General features: G+C 31.7%; 2 protein-coding genes across 2 annotated transcripts; both read right to left on the minus strand.

Moving 5' to 3' along the window:
* Nucleotides 1-821: 821 nt before the first annotated feature.
* Nucleotides 822-5277, minus strand: LOC107470481 (uncharacterized). The gene is made up of 11 exons (XM_052255659.1): nucleotides 5025-5277; nucleotides 4817-4916; nucleotides 4552-4673; nucleotides 4030-4114; nucleotides 3798-3930; nucleotides 3586-3656; nucleotides 3274-3403; nucleotides 2991-3134; nucleotides 2642-2815; nucleotides 1332-1520; nucleotides 822-989 (listed from the first exon to the last, which is right to left on the minus strand). Exons 1-11 carry the CDS (start codon nucleotides 5275-5277, stop codon nucleotides 822-824), a joined length of 1569 nt encoding a protein of 522 aa, XP_052111619.1.
* Nucleotides 5278-17435: 12158 nt separating this feature from the next.
* LOC110276918 (uncharacterized) lies at nucleotides 17436-19930 on the minus strand. Its single transcript, XM_021134021.1, has 6 exons — nucleotides 19734-19930; nucleotides 19618-19691; nucleotides 19258-19542; nucleotides 18762-19143; nucleotides 18402-18605; nucleotides 17436-17724 (listed from the first exon to the last, which is right to left on the minus strand). The coding sequence occupies exons 1-6, from the start codon at nucleotides 19928-19930 to the stop codon at nucleotides 17436-17438; spliced, it is 1431 nt and encodes a 476-aa protein (XP_020989680.1).
* Between the last annotated feature and the right edge of the window lie 1042 nt (nucleotides 19931-20972).

Below are 20972 nucleotides of genomic sequence, written 5' to 3' on the forward strand. Positions count from 1 at the left end.
AAGTATTTTTTCTAACTCTTCATTGTTTGCATAAATATCATTGCTTTTCAAAACATTAATTTTGATGAGCACATCTTAGAATTGGCTATAGAAATCCTTTCACAGAACATTGTATCTTGTTCAACTTCATAAATTATGCAACAACAAATACAACTTAAAAATATAAACAACACAATTAAGAAGATAAACATAAATAAGAACCAAAACCAATATAATTAAAGAAATTTTCATACACATGCGCAATTCACTAATTTATTGACCTAAGATCTCAAATGCAAGTAATTCTCCTAACACAACTAACTCCATCAATTCCAGTAACTCCACCGCAAACAACACTTTGAAATCAGTGTATTCGGATACCGATATAAAAAGGAAAAAAGAATAGTTAATTCATATATACAGGAAAGATATCCGAAAAAATCCTAATAAATTACAAATGATCAAATATTGTTGATATAAGACCAAAGTAAAAGGACAAAATATTTACCTTAATTCTTTAGGAGATTTGCTTCTCCCAAACCACCTGTTAGAAATGCATGCATCAATTCTGCAAGTCATATACTAAAAATTCTTACTTAGAACATAAACTCCACTTTTTACTAATAAAATTACAACTGAAATCGTAGGTTACTCAAATAAAAGGAAATATTTGAATTAGAACTTCAGTAAGTAAAATGTTAACAAAATGTCTAAGTCCAGCCAACTTATAACAACCCAATTCAAGGAAACTACAACACCATATCTTAAACATAAAGAAACTAAATCACACATTGTAACTAAACATTCTAGGCAAATCACATTAGCAACAACTGAATCTGATCCTAAATATTCATAGATGATGATGCCTCCTCATTATCATTCCAAGTTCTATCTATACTCCTAGAAAATGCATCTTCAAGTTTTTGCTTTGTAAATCTTGGTACATCACGGTATGGGGATGCCAATCTCTTGTTGCAAACAATTTCATTCACCACACGAACAGATTTGTGCTAAGAAATAAGACAACAAAAATAAAATCTGTTAAATTTACTGAAATTTAATTAAAGAAGAAATACTTAAGCAATAAAGAACCAGTTCTACAAAAATGCGATATCAAGGAATAATAGTCGGAAATACAATATAGAGATGAAAACTTACAGCAGGTAATACTGAACCAGAAATATGTGAAATAGGGTCTTAAATAGAAGCCACATTTGAAGCCGAAACAATAGCACACTAATTATACATGTTTTGATAGAGAAGACAATATCATTGTTACGCATAATACTAAAATAGTGAACAAACACTTATTAAAAAATATCTTGGAAGTCAATAGAGAAAACTAAACTAACCGCATTCAAAACACGATTCTCAACACGTTCAATCAACTTTAACATAAACTCATGTGTAGAAACTTTAAAAACATTATACGCAGGGCATATTGTGTCACTCTCAACGGGCTGAGGATCAAACATGAATACCAATTTTTTCCCTATCAATTTGTACAAAAAATCGGATGCATCCAAGTGAAATTCTTCATTCTGACAATAGAAGAATAGAGAAATCAATTTCTGAAAATACAGAGAAAAAAAAAGAATAGAATATCAAACCCAAAAAATCAAAGACACAGAAAGAGAACAAATCAAAGAGTAGTAACAACACACATGATGTATCTTTAAGATACAATTTAAGAAAATCATTAATTGATATTACACTAGAGAGAATTTTACAGAATTTTTCACTTTTAATCACAATGATTTTTTTTACATTAAATAAATTAGGATATATCATTTAACATGTAGAAATATAAGAGATAAAGAGTTCCAGTCTAGAGAACATAGTGAAAAAAAAAAGCAGAACATCAACATTATTAATTTTATTTCAACTAAATGTTAAACATATCCAACTAAAATTCAAGTAGGGTATAATAACACAGATAAGAATAAACTCCTCACTAATTTTATTTCAATATTAGTTGTAAAAAATACAGATTTTTAGTATTACTTATAGCACCATATGAAATAAATGAGTTGTTATCAAAATCCATATCTGAATAGTTCACAATTTTTAGATAAATTATACGCATCAATGTAACAAATAAATAATCTCATTTAGAAGTAGCTCGTGAAGAAGCTAACCAAGATAAAGGAGCCATCATCTCTTAAAACCTCAGAACATTTTTACCCCATTAAGTCTTGCACATCTCCATCATGGAGAATTAATGCATTGCAACCACTAGCGTGATTAACATAAACTTTTACTTTGTATCTACAATAACAAATAACAGTAAAAATATTTTAAAATAATCCATAAGCCCTAAACTAACCCGAAAATCTACTAATTAAACAATATATAAATAGAAATGAACATAATTCAAAAGATAACCTCAAAACTCCATCAGAACAATGTGTCAAGGAAAGGTGACAAAAGAGCTTAGAGTGGTCAGCATTTATTTTTTCACCACACAAATAAATTGAGTACCATCAATTTCTATCATTAGAGATAAATGTAATTGTACCAGCCAACAAAACACAAGGATCCTACAATTTGTTGAATTTTATGATCCAAAAAAAAAAACATGAGAAAAATAATTAAATTGAATCCAAACAACATGCTTAATATCATCTATATTTATACAAAATCAATCTAAACTATTTTGTACCGGCTTTGTAAGGTTATACGCAGCACCCAAAGCCTCTATATCAACTTCAATAGATTCCATGTTGTCAGAATTAACGAAGATTCTACTACCAAGAGATGATATTTCATCATGATGCTGCAGATTTTGAATGACATCCTCATAAATCGGTGAAAATATAGTTGGTGGGAGAAGTCTCTACACAAAATATTAATTGATCAAGATAGAAATAAAAAAGGAAAAACAGAAAAATCATGGTAACTATATGTCTTTGAAAGAACAAAAGATCAATTTACGGTAAACAAAATCCAAAGTAAAAGTATGGAATGGAACTATTAACACTGAAAACAGGATTTGTCTTAAATTTGGTTACAATCACATGATCATCAGAACAGTTGACTACTTTAAATGTCCCAACATTTGGTCTATTTCCAACTTTTTTCCGGTCTACTTTAAACACAACTTCCTTTCTAATTACATCATCAAAGAATGGTAGATAAGGGGTTGCATACACAACCTACAATTAACCAGAAAAGTATAAAATAAAAATGAAGTCAATCAAAATAAATGAATATCACTCAAAAGACCAAATATCATTAATAAATGAAAAAGTATAAAATATGTGTTTTGGTATTATGAAATATATATATCTATACCGAGTGCTCAGCATCAAAATCCCGAAGAACTTCAATGAGCTTTTTTCTGAATAAGAGCGCTGCGGAACGATCATACAAAACAAATCTAGCACTTCCAGTAGCATCCTCAACATTTACTAAAACCTTGTACCTAAAGACATAAAATAATTATAAGATCTTTTAACAATGAACTAATTTCACAAATAAATTATATAACATATGATATTTCTTAAAAGTGAATCGGGCATACTTCTTCACAGCATTCTTTATTTTTCTTCCACATTCGGAACAACTGAAATGACTTCTAAAAAACTCCAAAAGATAACCACAGACACATGAGTAGTACAACCAATCAAAATTGTTGCATATACTTTTAATCTTAGCAACAACATTGAAGAAACCATCTTATATCACAAATATTAAATTAGAAATAATTACAATAATGATCAACACAAAAACAAAATTTCAAAGAAAGATAACTATAATAAGCAAAATTACACATAGTTTACATCAATCCTAAAAATGTCAAATTAAGTTCCACTAACCGCATCATTTTCTCTTAATTCCTTAATACTCCTATTCATAGAGAGATTGACAAAATCATCATCGACATCAGTAACAATAAATCTATTACCAAATGTGATAGAGTCAATGAAATATGACTCCGAAGAATTCAATCTACATATTTTATAATCACAAAAAAGTTACTAAACACCAACATTAATGTCAATATACACAAAATATATAACACCAATTAAAAGAAAAATTGATGCTCACCTAGTAATAAAGCATACAGCCTCTGAAATATCAGGATTGATCATGATTTTGCTACAATCTATTACATTTTGAACTATAACTTTTCCTATCATTGGTAAAATAAAAATAATCAAAATCAATATATTATTTTTCTGTGAAAAAAATAATATCAAAATAAACTTTATCATCCGAAAACAATACTAATTGAAGTCATAAAATCAAATATTATTATTGATAATATATTAATAAGGGCATAAACCTCTCTAACAATTTTTTTTACTGAGTTTATACTTAAAATATCATATTTATCACATGCTCCAGAGTTTCTAATCTTTCCATTATCTTTATTTTCAATTTTGGAACTATTCATTTATAATTAGATTGACATTAATTAAAAATTTAACTTTATTCACACATTATAATAACCTATTAATTTTTTTATAAAACTTATGTAAATAAAGAGTAACTTAAATATTTGAAGCCATATGTTTAGAACTGAAATTCTTTACGAAACAACAAATTCTAAAAGAAAATTCAGAATACCTTCATAAATCTTGACCTTGACAGATTGGAGTAAAATGATTGGCAGTTGCGAGACAGCATTCATAAGAGCCAACCGCATCTTTGTTAAAAAATCTCCAAATAAATTATAGGTAAGATAAGAGCTACAATATGACGTGTTCAACATAAGTACTAACTAATTTGTTTATTAATAGACTCCATGAATACAGACATATAAAGAATGAAAAAATCCAAATCAAATACTAAAAATCGCAACAAATAATAAACAATCAAATAAAATGCTAACCCATTTGAATACAACTGGATGAGAACTAATTTAAACTTTTTCCCATCGTCAAGTTCAACATCAGAATAGTCACGAACACTTATCAGAAAACCCATGACATCTGATCACATCAAACAGAAAGAGATTAACACACAACGATGATATATAACATACATATCCATTTTATTTGAGATTAGAGTACATTTAAGATAGTAAATCATAATTATACCGATCAAGTATACTAAATCTTGTCCCATCTGAACAACACTTTCAACAGTCTCTAATGAATATGAAGCCTCTGGAAACTCAACATCTGAAATTGGAATAACCTCCGTGTCAAACCGAAAAAGCAACTTATATCGATGCTTTACAACTTTTGCTGCACCAATATTCGGAACTACCGTGAATCGAGATATAGAATACAGTTTTCCTTCTCTGAGAATTTTTTGTAATTGATTAATGACCTCCTTCTTCAAGTACATTATATCTTGTTCAACTTCATAAATCACATGACAACAAACACAATTTAAAAATTTAAACAACAAAGTTAGTAGTATATAGTGTCTTGTTCACATGTAAACACAATACTATCACCATTAATAAAAAAGATTGAAGATCAAAATATGTTAGGAGTTTCAACTTAAAGATTTACATATGTATTAACCATGTAAAAAATGGAATAAACATTAAAATATTCAGAAGATCACAGTAAATATAATTTGTTAAAAATAATAAGTTAGTTTCCTAATTTGATTCTATTTAATTTTTAAAAATGCAAATGAAATTAAGTGCAAATTTAATTGAAGGCACAACTCAAGTCACCACTGTCACCATTCATAGATCCTAATGTTACAAAATTCATAAATTTTTTTTGTAGTAAACCACACAAGCCGCACTCTGTTTCACTTTATTGAGTAAGTGATATGTTTTTATGAATTATCGTATTTTATATATATGGGATAACCGTCCAAGCAGTTGGAAAATTAAACTGCATTCAGAATTACTTCCTCCAGTGTCTTCTAAAGCGTACAAAAATCAACCATTGATATAATCATATTAAAATTTAATTGAGAATAAATTATTATTTTTGTCTCTTAAATAGTTTAATTCTTTTGATAAAATAGATTTTAAAAGAATAATATATTAGTTTTCTAATTAAAATTGTAATAAACTATTATTTGTCTCTTAAATAGTTTAATTATTTTGATAAAATTGCTTTTTAAAAAAATGGTATATTAATTTTTCTAATTTAAATTGTATCGGTTTACAAAAAAATGCACTATCTTCTAATAACTAACAAATAATTTATATATTCATTCCAATTTTTCTTAAAAATATTATTCGAAGTTTGATCCTTAAATTTTTTTTATTATTTTTTTAATTGATTGCCATTGGCAAAAGAAAAAAAACGGTTAGCATAAAATTACTAATTATAAAGGATAGAAAACTTTATTTTTAAATAAATTTACAAAAAATTGCTTTAAAATATGAGTGAATTTTTTTTAACCATGAAAATAAATTTGTTCCTCTCACACTAATTTAGAAATAATGTAACACTCCAATTTCTAAGAAAAGTTGTTTAACTTCATAAATTATGTGGCACAAAATATAATATAAAATGATAAACTACATAGTCCAGAACATAAAGCTTGGTTAGTAGTTGAAATTTTTATACAACTTGTTGAACTCAACTACTTTTAAGAAAGTGCACATAAATTGATTAAGTTAAAATCACAATTGTTCAATTATTTTGAAAAACTTTTAGAATTTTCTAACTCCAAGTTATATCCAAAGTATACACCCAAACTTTTGACAAAAAACAAAAAAGAACATTCAAACCTTTTAATGAGAAAATATAAAAAACTGAAATTTTAGACCATGATTTTTCACTAAATAGGCAATATCTAATTCAAGTGACTAATTGAAGAAACTAAATTTTCATTAAACTGATTTGAATACACAAACTACACTTTTACGCTATTCCAATTACTCTAGCATTTTTACCTTAGAATAAAATCCACAAACAACACAGAAAAGCTGAGAACAAAGAATGAAATAAAAGTTCTGCATCTTCGAACCGAACATAAAAGGTAGAAATAATATACCGAAACCTAAAACAAATTATACAGAAAATTCAGACTTTATTATGGGTAAACTTTTACTTGAGAAACTATAAAGCATGTTATTGCACTAAATGAGTATGTCATTTCCAAAAATCACTAAATGAGAACTACCACAGCATGTGAGATAAGAAACTAAATAAAGATACGTAAAATACCAAATATAAAATTGAAAGAGAATTAGAAATTAAGCAAATAATGAGACTAAGTAGTATTAGTATAGAAGTATAGGAGAAATTTACTGGGTAAAATCTGATAAAATTATAGATGTTTTTGAGGTATGATGCCACCAAATTGTGGTTAGATACAAAAAAAGACGATGGATTAATCTATGATTTACTATTATCTGGATTATTTGGAGAATCAGGAACCAAACACTCTTTGAAGATAAACAAATACAGGATAATGAAGTTTGGGAAGAAATCATTATCATTGGAAGGAATGGAAGAGGTGCAAATAGCCAAGTGTAGGAGTCTAGAAAATTGTAAAGAAAAGCCGAAAGATGGAAGGTGGGGTCAAGGGAGAAAAAAAATAGAATTTATTGGTGTTATATGCAGAATTCATCAATGATAAAAATGTAACATGAGTGCGAGATCTTCTTATAAATGCTGAAAATATATTAGTGTGCTTCTTGTCTGATGTTATTAATAAAGGAAACTTAGTAGAATCTGAAATTGAAAGCATTGAAGATTTAGTGATAATAAGAACAAATCATTTGATGGTGCAGTGGGCATTGAAGAAGGATATTAGGAGTCGGATATACAACTTTTAAAGAAACAAATTCTTGAACCTGTTACAATTCAAGCAAGCTAATGCAAACAAATTTAAACACATGGACGAGTCTAATAAACATGGCACTACAAAGAATTATGTAGCAAGTTATTAGGCGCTAATGCTCCTGAAGTTGAGAGTGGTTGTGCTGCTCATTCGATGCTAGTAGCTGCATAGCAATCAAGACTATATCATTTTTGTCAGTAATTATTTTCTATGTGTACATGAGTTGTGTTCTTTTGAATTTGCTAAAGTTAGTGCTTAGGAGGAGAATTGACATATCAAATTATCAATTCTTCAGGTTTTGTAGCATGGTTTGTGGAGAGCATTAGTCCTAACTATTGATTGAGATTTGTAGGCTTAGATGCAGGTAGATTTTGCTCTAATCTTGCTTTTACATTTGTAATCAAAGTAGAATTCCTTGAATTAGTTTCTAAAATCTTTGTAACACTGTTAGTATTAGCTTAGCCCGTTGCTCCTTTTACTGCTGTGGAGCAAGAAGTGGAGTAGTTGGCTCCAAACTTAACAACTGTTAGTACCTTATAATTATGGTCGATAAATAACTACCATGTGATCATCTTCACCTAAACACAAAAGGCAATAATTAAAATTAAAAATCATAAGTGGACAAACAAAAATGTGAAAAGAATTTTAGGAAGAAAATTACACACATAAAAATAGATGAGTAGTTAAATTAATTATTTTTTGAATAAATTTACTGTTTAAAATTTAAAAAGAAAAGAATTATCAATTCAATTGTAAACTTAGCAAAGCTATGAAAAAGGAATTTCAAAATAAAAGAATGATTATTTGAAAAACATAAAAGTGTTTTTAATTAAAAAGTAAAAAATATATCTAGAAGATATTTTATTTAATCGGATTGAGTACTATTAATTGTCAAGGAAATGAAAATCCTTCAGGTTTTGTACCATGGTTTGTGGAGAGCATTAGTCCTAACTATTGATTGAGATTTGTAGGCTTAGATGCAGATAGATTTTGCTCTAATCTTGCTTTTACATTTGTAATCAAAGTAGAATTCCTTGAATTAGTTTCTAAAATCTTTGTAATACTTTTCTTAGATGTTTCATAGGCAGTTTAGTTCATCCTCTATGGTTGTTAGTTAGTTAGTGTTGAAGCACAAAGATTCCATAGTATACACTCCAACTTATATTCAATAAGCTCTAACAATTTCAACCAAAGTTTTATGAAGATATTTATTTAGAAATATCACTCTGTAGTATAGAAAAAATATTTGACTAAAGTCTCATTGGTGTAAATGTTGAAGTTTGATAAATTGAGCTTAGAAATTCAGAATCAAACTCTGCTTTTCTGTGAGGAAGATCTAAGATATATTCATGTTTAGGGTTTGCTGAGTTAGGGGTAAAATTTGGGTGGAAAATTCTGTATATTTTATGCATTAAGTTTATCTATGAAAATTTTGACTTCATTTTTACCCCACAATTAAAAATACCCTTAAGGGCTTAGAAAAAGTTCAAGCAACAAAATAACTTGCTAGATAGAAAAAAGATTGATTTGTTTGCCTCATATAACTATTACTTTTTGACTGACTATATATTACATCAATGGCTGCCTTTTGATTGATGAAATTGTAAGGATTAGAATCATACATGACCAATTTGCTCAGTTTTATATTACTAAACTTTCTTTCTAACCATTTTAACCACAGACTTGAACCAATCTAGATCATGAATCATGAGCAAAATTTGCACAATCAAACTTGTGCTCTGTCATTGGATTCATAAAGCAAAATTTGCAAAACTCAGGATTTCTGTTGAAGTTGTGATTCTACTCATTCTGAAAATTATTTTCCTTCAAATGAACAACATCTCAAGCATTGGCATATTCTAGAGTGACACACAAGTTAAACAAAAATTCAACTCAAGTAAGAACACATTAAATAAGCACTGTCCTATTCAAAGAACACATTAAAACTAAACCACCATGATTGATTGTCTAGTTCTCTTGAATCCATGCCCTTGTTAGAATAAAAAAAATAAAGTAGTAAATAGCAAAATTTCAATTATCAACAGATTCCAAAGATCAACACAAGTTAAACAAAGCAAGTGATCAACATATCCATATCTTTGTATTAAATAACATGTTTGAAAGAATGACAAATGAAGAAAGTCACAAAAAAATTGCCAAGGATGGAACTGTGTACTAATGCGACAGATATATAGCATTAAAGTTAGCTTTCAAATTATTCACATAGACATTCTATCAAGCAGTATTCATACATTAATTTACACAAATAGGATTATGCATACCAAACAATTAAGAAAGACCTCGTACCAATAACAACAACAACAAAAAAATTTGGAATGATAAAACTGTGAATTATAATTTTCCACATTTTACATAGCTTCTTCTAATGATGAAAAACCTTCTATTGAAATATCTAACTCAACTCAAAACAAAACAAAATTAAATAGACTGAATCTGCACCAGAGAGTAAACTTGAAAAATTAAACAAAATTCTGAAAACATATATAATAACTCTCGGATTAAAAAATGTCTCAAAACATATATAACAACTCACTGATTTATCCATGACCACAATATGAAGAAAAGCAGGTTCGTCAGTCTCCTCTCTGGGATCACATAAACTCCACATCCTGATCACCCTAATGGTTATTTTCCAATACTCCTTCCAATGAGTGATGTTACGAAGGCATTGTTGTGAATCAATTGACACCATACGAATCTCATTTGCTGCATCCATCGCCAGAACCAACACAAGAAATGAAAGGATATACCCAATGTTGAATAATAATTCAGAAAAGAAAGAGCATACAAAAGAAAACTTTTTTTCTGGGACCAATAAAGCAATTTGAAAAATCAGAAATAACAAATTCCAATAACATTCAAAATCAATGAAATAAAAACTCTAATACACCTACTCCAAAAGAATTTTGACTAAAGTACAGCCAGTAGATATTAGAATCATCATGATCAACAGCAACCCTAAGGAATAGCTATTCGAATCCATCAATCACTTCCACATAAAAAATGACTCAGTTAGATACAAAATCATGGTAAAGAAGTAGAAGTAGTTACAATTACCAATTTAATAGGCAACTACAAATCTAAATAGAGTACCTGTGTAGTGAATCCTACTGTGCCCTGTGATTGCTAACCGGAAATATTCGTCAAATCAATGGAAAACTCTATGCATGTTCTGACAGAAGATCTTCACCGTGTCACCATCATATGGGAAAGAGAAGCTCTTCATCGCCGCCATCATCAGAACCCAAGAAACGCTGCAACAGGGAAATATATATTCTTTGAGCAACATGGAATGGAGAGCCTGGGAAGACCTGTTGAGCGACACCTAATAGCAACTTGTGCTCCCTTCATATAGTGGGTTGCTTTTCCTGGTTTACAAAAGAGATGTTGAGTGACATAAAACGGAGAGCTTGGGAACGAGAATAACGTGAATGCCATCATGCCCTGTGAAAAAGACCCCTAAAATTGAAATAGGAACCAGAGTGAAAAAGGATTTGTAGGGTATGGGATAAGAAAAAGTAAAATATGATAGCTGTGAAAAAGGAGTTTATAGGGATGAGGCAAATTGAAAGGATATGGAGAATGGGTGAGGATTTCACATAATGATTTTATCTTGGAAGAGAGACTTTTCTATCACATCAACCCTTCTCTATTCAATCAAAACTAAAATATTACAGAAAAATAAAAAAGAATAGTCTAACCTTCTATTTGTTATATAGAATTGAATTGCATCTTTAGATAACTTAAATTTCAATTGGAAATAAAATAAAATTTAATAATAAAATGAATTAATAAAATTTTAGGTTTAAATTAAATTTCAGTATTTAAAATATTTATAAAATAAATTAAAATTTTTTAACAAATAACTTCATCTTTTATTAATATAATATAAATTTTAAATAATAAATATATTTATTTATTAAACAATATGAAATTATTTAAATACAGCTAAAAATTTTAAGAGTTAATTTTTTTAAAAGTAGGTGTGCACCAGTTTTTACGAAATAATTTTTTTTAAGAGTATTTGTTACATCTAATAATCTAAACACATCTAAAAATTTAAATAACTTAAATTTCAGTATGTGTGCACCATTCTTTAAGAGTTAATTTTTTTATATACAAAAAACAAATAAATACGATACAATTTAAACAAAAAAATATCTAAGTAACTTATATCATAAATCTATAACATAAAATTATAAGAGATATTATTCGATACAAAAAAACTTAACAATAAAAGCCTCTTTAAAAAACATATATAACAATTAAAAAGTTTTTAGCAAATAAGTTTTAAGCTTAAAATAAATCATTTTTTATACAGAAAAATTGTATAATTTTCCAACATCTTTTGCTCCTCTATGAATTTAACAAAATTTTGGACAAAAAATAAAATATAGACCCCAAATAGAATAAAAATAATCAGAAAAAGAATACTTCTAAAACAAACCTCAACTTTTTCAACAAATAATTCATATAGCACAGAGAAGAAACTACTTACCAAATTATATTTTTTAAAAACCTTCTTTGTAAACAACATTTGATGTGAGGTTACACATTTCATCATCTTCATTAGATAATAATATTTTCAATCCTGACCTTGTCGTCACTCTGGATATTGCAACATACAACTGACCATGAAAAAAACTGCTCTTCGAAGAATAAAAACTACGCTGACATTTAAACGGGATTCCAGGATCACTAGGTATTAAATTCATCTGAGGAATAAAAACTTTGTCACCAATGTTACTTCCGGACAAAATTTAAACCCCAATAATATTCTCTCCAAGATCTTGAACAATGAGTTGAGTTCTATTACACAATCCATTTGCTCGATCTATGTTTTGTAACAAAATAATGGGAACACCTTTCTTCAATTTAAGAGCATGTTTTGGTATTCCAGAACATGTAATTTGGTTCAAAAACTCAGTTGTCAACCAATCAGTGTCAATCCCATCTTGACAATCATTGCGACAAATAGAGTCAGAACTCAAATAAACCTTCTCAGGCCCAGGAAAATTGTCAACAACAAATTCATTTATCTGTTGCACAATATCAACAGTAGGAGCAAGTATAGCACGTTCTTGAAAATAAGAAATATTACCATAGTTATCATGAATATTTGAATATATAGCTGAAACAATATCCTGAATAGGATTGTCAGTTGGAAGAATATGTAAATCACTTGGAATATCAACAATTATTTCATCCTCCTTTTGATTCCCACAAGAACCTTCACCAATCTTTAAAATTCAGTTTGAGAATTCCTTTATTTCATCCAAATTTGACAAAATAGAGTTCTTTCCCAACCTAAGATTTTTTGTCAACCACATTACCTTATGTAAGACCCAAAACCTTTGAAAAAGAACTATCATTAGCTAATTTCAAATTCAGTGTTTCTGTAGCTTTAAATTCAAAAATTTCTTTATTAAAGAGAATTAGAGCAATTTTTGATTTATTGAATTTGAGATGAGTTGTGATTATTATCCAACTTTATAATTATTGGATTATTTTCTATATTTAGATTATAAATTCGACAGTTATGAAATAATAGCGGTTTTATATGATTTGGATTAAATAATTAATATTTTAAATATTAATATTGCTACTTTGGAAAATATAGGGTTTAATTATATTATTTTTAATTATTTGATTTGAACATTTTATTGAAAATAGAATGTGAAAATGATGAGAAAATAGTATTTTTATACACTATTATTGTGGATTAGAACTCATTTCTAATTACTATATTAACCCTATTTTTAAGTGAAATTACAAAATTATCCTTGTACCCAACTGTTACCCTAACCCTAAAACCCTAACCCGTTACCCGTTTCCCATCAGAAGCTGCAGCAGCAGCTGCAAACCCCTTTCTCCCCCCAAAAACGAAAACACACACACAAAACAGGGGAGGAGAACTTCTGAGAGAGCTAAGGGGAAGAGAGGGGGCTTCACCCACGCTACCATCATCCTCACTGAACCTCACCACGAGCTGCGCTTCACAGCCGCCCGTCGCGTCCTCCCTGTGCTGTCCTTCACGTCCGTTGCCGCGAGCTGAAGGGGAAGCCCAGATGAGAGATTGAGAGAGGGAGACAGAGAGCTCGAGAGCCAAGGATGGGGATGAAGGCTACTCCTGTCACTGCCGTCGAGCTTGCCGTCGTCCTTACTGCTGCGCCACCGTCGGGCCCACAATCGTGGAGGAAGCACAGTGCCGCCGTGGGTCCATTTTTGTCGAACTCGAAGGAGGAGGAAGACCGAGACTGGGCGACGCTGGGAGAGAAGAAAATGCGAGCCGGAGGAGCTGCGTCCAGTCGCCGCTGACGCGCCACTGACCGCCGCTGTTCCGCCGCGCCGAGGGTCCCTTTCCTGCTAGATCTACCGCCGTCAAGCATGAAGGGAGGAGGAAATGGCATCGCGAGTTGGGGCTGATCCTTTTACGGCCGTTGGATTTGACCGAAGAGGGAAGTGGTGACGGTGGCCGATGTTGGTGCTGGGTTAGCGCCGCCACTGCTGCTGGCCGTTTCGAGCTGCTCTACCGTCTTTGTCGTCGGAGAACCTCGCTGCCGTCACCGAAGGACTCTTCCGGTAAGGGTTTTAATTAAGGTTTCTGCCTTTTTGGATTTTGAGAAGGTTTTAATATTGCGCGATTTTTATAGTTGATCCACCGGAGCTTCTGGCCGCCGCCGGAGTTGTGCTGGGGCCGGTTCGAAATCGCAGCTGCTTTGTGTTGTTATTCCGGTAAGAAATTATGTTTCGAGAGCCCTACGTTAGTGTCTTGTACGTGTATTAAAGCCTTTACGGTATTAATGTTCCTGGAGTTTAGTAACTGAGGTTGCTTGTTGTAATTTAGATCTGTTTATGCTGCTGCAAAAATGTGTGGGGCTGTGCTTTGAAGCTGTCTTTGATTTCGAGTTGAGGCGAAAAGAACTTATGAGGCGTTTGGATTATGGAATTTGCATTTTGAGGTAGGGGTGCTTTCCGGAAACTATATTTTATGTATGGAATTATTACATATGGATACTGATGTGAGACAATGTCTATTTGGTGGTTGTAGCAGCCTTATGTATTATTAATTGTCTCGAATGACTATGAATATTTGTTTGATTGGATTGTTGTGTGGCTTTGTGAAACGAAATGCTTTTGAGGTTGATTCTTTTAAAGCTTTGAGATCGAGTTTAATCCGTTGGAAATTGATTTGAGTTGAATGGATTTTCTTAAGAAGGTGAAAAATAGAATACACTCTTGAATTCAGTCTGGCTTGCTTTAAATGATCTGATTTTTGATAAATGGTTGTTGCTGAACTGTTTCTTTAAAGCGGTAGAAATGAGTTTATTCGGCTGTTAATGATTTGATTTTGAAACAGTTTCCTTGAAATATGGAATTGAGATTACTGTTGGATTTGGCTCGCCTTGAACTGATTTTTGGATTTTGGGCTGTTGAAAAGAATTGTGAAACGGTTTAGTTGGGACCCGAACCGGGTGGCAAAGTCCAAGTTTTAGGGGAGGTGCTGCCGAAATTTCTATAAAATCTGAGTCTTTATTGAATGTTGTCTGGAAAAATGATGAGTTAAAGACTTCTACTATTTTATTTGAATTATCAAGAAAAGGATGATTCATGCTTTTGAAATGAATTATTAAAGAGGAAATTGTGATTTAGTCTTGCTTCTTAAGAAAGGCATTGTATCTCTTTCAGGAGAAAGTTATTTAAATGAAACCTATGTTTTAAGGCTGTTTTAAATGTGACAAGGGAAATGCCTTTGAATTTGACTTGAGGGTTTCAATTAGAGGAGTTTCAATAACTTTGAAAGAACTTGAATGTCTCTTGACATGTTTCATTTTGAAATGTTTTGAGAAGGATTTTAAGTACTCTTCTAATTCTGAATTCTTGCAAGACTAAAACAATTTTGAACAGTTGAAACGTTCTAGAATTTATTATGGGGGTTGAAGTTGGTTTTGTCTAAGTAAAGGAAACGGATTTGAAAGAAGTGAATGATTACGTGACTCGGTTTGGCTTAGATCCTATTTTATTACTCAAATCGGAAAGCCAAGGTTTTAATGATTTTAAATGAATTTGGCGAAATGTGTTATGTTATTCTCCCCTAAAAACTTGGGACTCTGTCGAGAAATTTTGTTATAAAATCTCATTGTTGGATGGATGATTTTGAATGTTTCAAAGTGAATCTTTAACTTTTCATGGTTATGGAAGTTTTGGAAAGAGGATGCCGAGAGTGGCATTGTTTTAAAAGGGGAATTTACCTTGAGTAAAAGTGGCTTATGAGCCTGAATGATTTGAGAAATGAAATCTTTAAAGCCAAGGCTGAAAAGAGTTAAAACTTGATTTCAAAGTGAAATGAATTGAGAAAAAGTAATTTATGGCTTAAATACCGATTTTAAGAATTTAATGATGTTGAATGGTAGAAGTGCTGTTTTATTATGGGCCTGAATGGCTGTGTATGATTATGAATATTGGCTGGTTCTGGATTGAACCGTGAGCCAGAATGACTGTGTATGATATGAATATTGGCTGAGTCTGGACTGAACCGTGAGCCGGATGGCTGAGATGGATGTTGATCCATAGATGAGAATGAATGCATGTATATGCTGAATTATTGATAATTGTGATTTGCACTTCCACTATCAGAGACATGAGATCCTTGGGAGAAAGCAGTGGCTAGCCACCACGTGCTTCAGGTGGAGGATCGAGACTCTGCTAACCCTATGTCGTAAGGGTGGCCGGGCACTGTGAAAGCCCCGGATGAGCTCGCCCCCGTAAATATTCACCAGTGAAGGTGATGGATATGGATCATGATTATGATCAATTTTATTATGAGTATAACTCGAGTTGGGGATGCACGACAGAGGGACAGTCCAATGGTTAGCTACCATGACTTGTCGGGTTGGCTCTATAATCGACAGATGATATTATCAGCCACTAGGACAGGCATGCATCATATCCATCTATGTGACATTATTTGGGTGTGCATATTGTACTTGGTTTGCCTTTGTGATTAACTGCTAATTGTTCTACTTGCTGTAATTATTTGTTTGTGCTTGAACTTTCTATTTGTGTTTGCAACTGGGACTTTATTGGATTGTGGTGATTGGTTGTTGGTTGGATTGTTTGGCCTAGGGCCATGGTTAAAATGGGATGGACTGATGGTTGGTTTCGGTTTTGTGTTTCTGGTTTGGAAAAATATGAAAGGCTATTTTGGTTCAGCATAGATAAACCTTTTTGAAAGGCTTTTGAGTTTTTGAGAATTGAACGGTTCCTCTTTTAGAAAAGATTTCCGACTTTACTTTTATTGTAAACCGTTGTTTTTAAAAAGAGGCATAAGACGGTTATTAATCACTGGTACAGTTTATCTTCACGTATCCTATTACAGTAATTCCCAAAAATCCTCTACTGAGAACCCTTTCGAGGATGATGTTCTCACCCCCCTACATTTTTCCTCTTTCAGGATATGGGCACTGAAGTCACGAAGAGTTTATCTAGTTGTTGTTGAGTTGCTCTGTGTTANATATATATATATATATATATGGGTGTACTCCTTATGAGTTATGGTATCTATGGATGTACGTTATCGAATGAAAGTATTTTGGGAGTGGTATTGCGGTTTAAAGTTTTAAACAAGCTCATATTTTAGTATTAAATAGTATAAGAGTCGTCATAATGTCTGAGCTATCAGAGTAGAGCAGCCGAAAGCGTGAGTTTTGGTAGTTAAGGTGTTACACCTTACAATGCTTCCAAAGAATTGATGAATTAATTGAAGCCATAACTATTTCAGCACGAGTTCCTTTCGGAATAACTGGCAACACTTGTCTAAAATCACCACCAAGTACAATAACTTTCCCACCAAACGGAATATCAAGAGCCGAAGCAACATTTGAACTCATTAGGTCACGGAAAGTTCTATCAAGTGCTTCAAACACCAACTTGTTTGTCATGGGTACCTCATCCTCTATTATTAGAGAAGCACGACGGATGAGTTCTGCTCGCTGACTATCTTTCTTAATACTACAAACAGATTCCTCATTCAGCTCAATGGGGATGCAAAACAATGAGTGTGCAGTCCTCTCATTAGGGAGAAATAAAGATGTAATACCACTAGAAGCAACATTTAAAACAATTCTCTATTCTGATCGAAGACAGAAAGGCAACAATCTCCACAAAAATGTTTTTTCAATTCCACCAAATCCATACACAAAAAAGAATCCAAGTCTTTTATTGGCAACTGTATCAATTATTCTCTCATAGATCAGTTTTTGCTCATCTGTCAATTTGTCCAAATTTACATCATGTTCTTCCCGAAGTTGATCTACATCATAATTCATCTCATTCATAATCATAGAATTTGAAAAATGGGAAACCAAATCCTGACTAGAAAAAGGCATTTGGGAATAATTTTTCAAGCTTCTGCCATTCATTTGCAATAATTTTTCAACTTCAATCAAACAAAGAACTTCAAGTTCCTCTTCTGTCATCACGAGCTCTACGAAGTAAGTGAGAAAAAAAAGGCATATGAATTACAAATAAAAGGTAAACTTATCATGATATAACCATCTACAAATAAACTTACTGAATAATAATAAATAGAACAAGACTTTCAAAAAATACCTTGCAATTACAACTCCCGTCTTCTGTAATATAAAATGTCATCGGCTAACAATCTCCAAGTGTCTCTCCAAACTAACTCTGGTTTGTTCATTGAATTAGATGCTAACAGTGTAACAAACAACTGACACAACTGAAAACCAGATGACAATTCTACAGTTTCTTTAATAGCATTAATGAACTCCTGATCATCACTCAATAAACCAAGAGCATTGCACGCAGCCTTGAAAGAATCATATACATCACCATCAACAATGCGGATGCTTTCAAAACTTTTACACCCCCTTTGAACATTGAGCAGCAAACGCAGATAAAATATCTCACCCAAACCAACATGGATAAAAGTTAGCCTTCCAATTGAGAACCCCCTCTGCCTTGGAACTCATTCTTGAGAATCACGCAAGTAAACAAAATGATTTGGAAATTCAGAATATAATAACTGATTACCATGCGGGAACTTAAGATTAGCTCGCATCCACACAGTAAACATTGTATCCTTATACTTGTTCTTCTCAACAATTTCAGGAATCTTATCATGATCAGTGAATAATATATTCTGTTTTCCAGGCAAATGGAATATCAACCGCTGAACAGATGGCCACTTATGATGAATATCAAATGCAAATAGTCTCCAAGCAAATTCACAAGGCGCTAGATAGCGACAATCATAGAATTGCTTAATCTCATCAACATCTTGACCACCATGTTCCTGAGTTTGTACATTTCTAATTGACGCAGTGACGCGGTCTTGCCCCTTGTTTATGTATTTAAACAAATACTTGATGACATTTGACTTGTTACAAAACTCCAAATTGATATGAGCTTGATATTTCATAAAGAGCATAGGATTATAAGGAACAACAAATCAATTATCCACATCCACACCATTTATTTTATAAGTAATCCCCATATTTCGCCTTCTATATATTGGATAACCATCTTTATCAAAACCTGTTGCATCAACAAATTTCTTGGGATAGAATTTAGAACAGCCACCATTTCTCATGCAAGGAGAAGAATGTCTTAATTTACCACAAGGACCATGAATCATATATTTGGTAATAACACTATACAACTTTGGAAATCTAACTGGATCCGGTAACTCAGCTGATATAACCTCATCCATGATTTCAGTTGTTTGTAACCTACCCATATTTTGAAGCCAAACCAAAATATGTGCATGTGGCAAACCCCTTTTTTGAAATTCAATTGTATACATCCCTAAACAAAAGAAAAATTTAATTTTGCATATATAACTCATTATTAAATAAGCAGAAATAACCACTTAAAACTTACCGGCATTCACAGATCCAAAGAAGACTCCATCCTTTAAATCAGTCATCAAAGACTGAATTTTCAACTCAAACAACCTACATGCAAGATCAGGTCAATCAGATATAGCAATATGAGACCGTTCAGTATATCTTTGAAACTCCAGCCAACTCAGGTTGCAAGTTATAATAATAAATAAATCAGGATAACCATATTGTTTGCAAATAGACATAGCATCTTGACAATTATTAAACATATATCTTCTGCCCCCAGTAAAAGAAGACGGTAACACAATCATGGTTCCAATGGAACATGCATCAACATCTCCTTGTTCCATGGCTTTTTCAATCCCTTGTAATATATGAGATTTTATATTCTTCTGGTCAAATCTAATATACATAAGACGCTGTGATTCAACCATACTAAAGAATCAACAATAAATTGTTGAAATAACCTTCTAGACTTGAGTATCATCCCAAACTCATTTCTCGTTCTTGGATTCGAAAACAAATAAATTTTCGTAGAGAAACTCTTTGTCTTTTTGGTATATTTTCTCTACTTCTAACACAACGGTATGGTATATCTTCTTGGTATCCATCTTTACCATACGGGAATAGCAAAGGATATTGCAACGGCCAGTGCAACGTATGTGTCTCATTAATGCGTTATAAGTCTCCATTCCTCCACTGAACAATAATATCACGTGTAGTATCCGATCCATCAAAATTCCCAATAATAAGACCAGCAATTTCAGAAACTGTGGGCTCATTATACACTCGAGGGTCTGCTGCTCGATGTCTAAACAAACAAATGGAAAAAACCTCAGTAGGACGTTGCTGATAGAACTCTTTCGCCATTCGAAAAGATTTTGCAACGACATTATTCTCATCAAGTATCTTTAATAAATCTTCAATTAATGTTGAATCCAAAGAATCCGTACGACTGCTAAAGCTACATATAAAAACAATTGTCAAGTAGAAACATATAAAAACTAATGGAAAACAAATATGAAAATACAACAATTGGGATTTCATCAACCATACTCATACCATACCAAAAAATTTCCTCTCTATTGGCAGCTCATTCTCAGTGTCAAAAATATACAACTGAGCAAATTTCAGTTGCTGCCCAGGCACGGGGAGTAAACTACCAATTCTATGGTAATTCTTGTCACAGAGAATAAATTGCGGCGAACTTGATCCATTACTAAGAGACGTGTCAATCCTTCCACCAATAGAAATAAAACAAAACAAATTATTATATGCTCGAATGTTCTTAAAAAAATGTTTACTCCTTGGATCATTTCCACTCAAAAGTGAAACCAACAATTCAGGTGGCTCCTTCAACAATGGCAATTGTACTTTTTCTTTAAGGCAACA

Source organism: Arachis duranensis, chromosome 10 (assembly GCF_000817695.3).
Source record: "Arachis duranensis cultivar V14167 chromosome 10, aradu.V14167.gnm2.J7QH, whole genome shotgun sequence".
Taxonomy (NCBI): Eukaryota; Viridiplantae; Streptophyta; class Magnoliopsida; order Fabales; family Fabaceae; genus Arachis; species Arachis duranensis.

Excerpts from the sequence above, each read along its gene's own strand:
- LOC107470481 (XM_052255659.1), bottom strand. The coding sequence starts at position 5,277 with ATGTACTTGAAGAAGGAGGTCATTAATCAATTACAAAAAATTCTCAGA. Across the intron at positions 3,931-4,029 it reads GCTGTATGCTTTATTACTAG|ATTGAATTCTTCGGAGTCAT; the intron begins GTGAGCATCAAT and ends TAAAATATGTAG. Across the intron at positions 3,135-3,273 it reads ATTTTGATGCTGAGCACTCG|GTTGTGTATGCAACCCCTTA; the intron begins GTATAGATATAT and ends GGTTAATTGTAG.
- LOC110276918 (XM_021134021.1), bottom strand. The coding sequence starts at position 19,930 with ATGGAACAAGGAGATGTTGATGCATGTTCCATTGGAACCATGATTGTG. Across the intron at positions 19,692-19,733 it reads TTTCAAAGATATACTGAACG|GTTGTTTGAGTTGAAAATTC; the intron begins GTCTCATATTGC and ends TCTTGCATGTAG. Across the intron at positions 19,543-19,617 it reads CTTTGGATCTGTGAATGCCG|GGATGTATACAATTGAATTT; the intron begins GTAAGTTTTAAG and ends TCTTTTGTTTAG.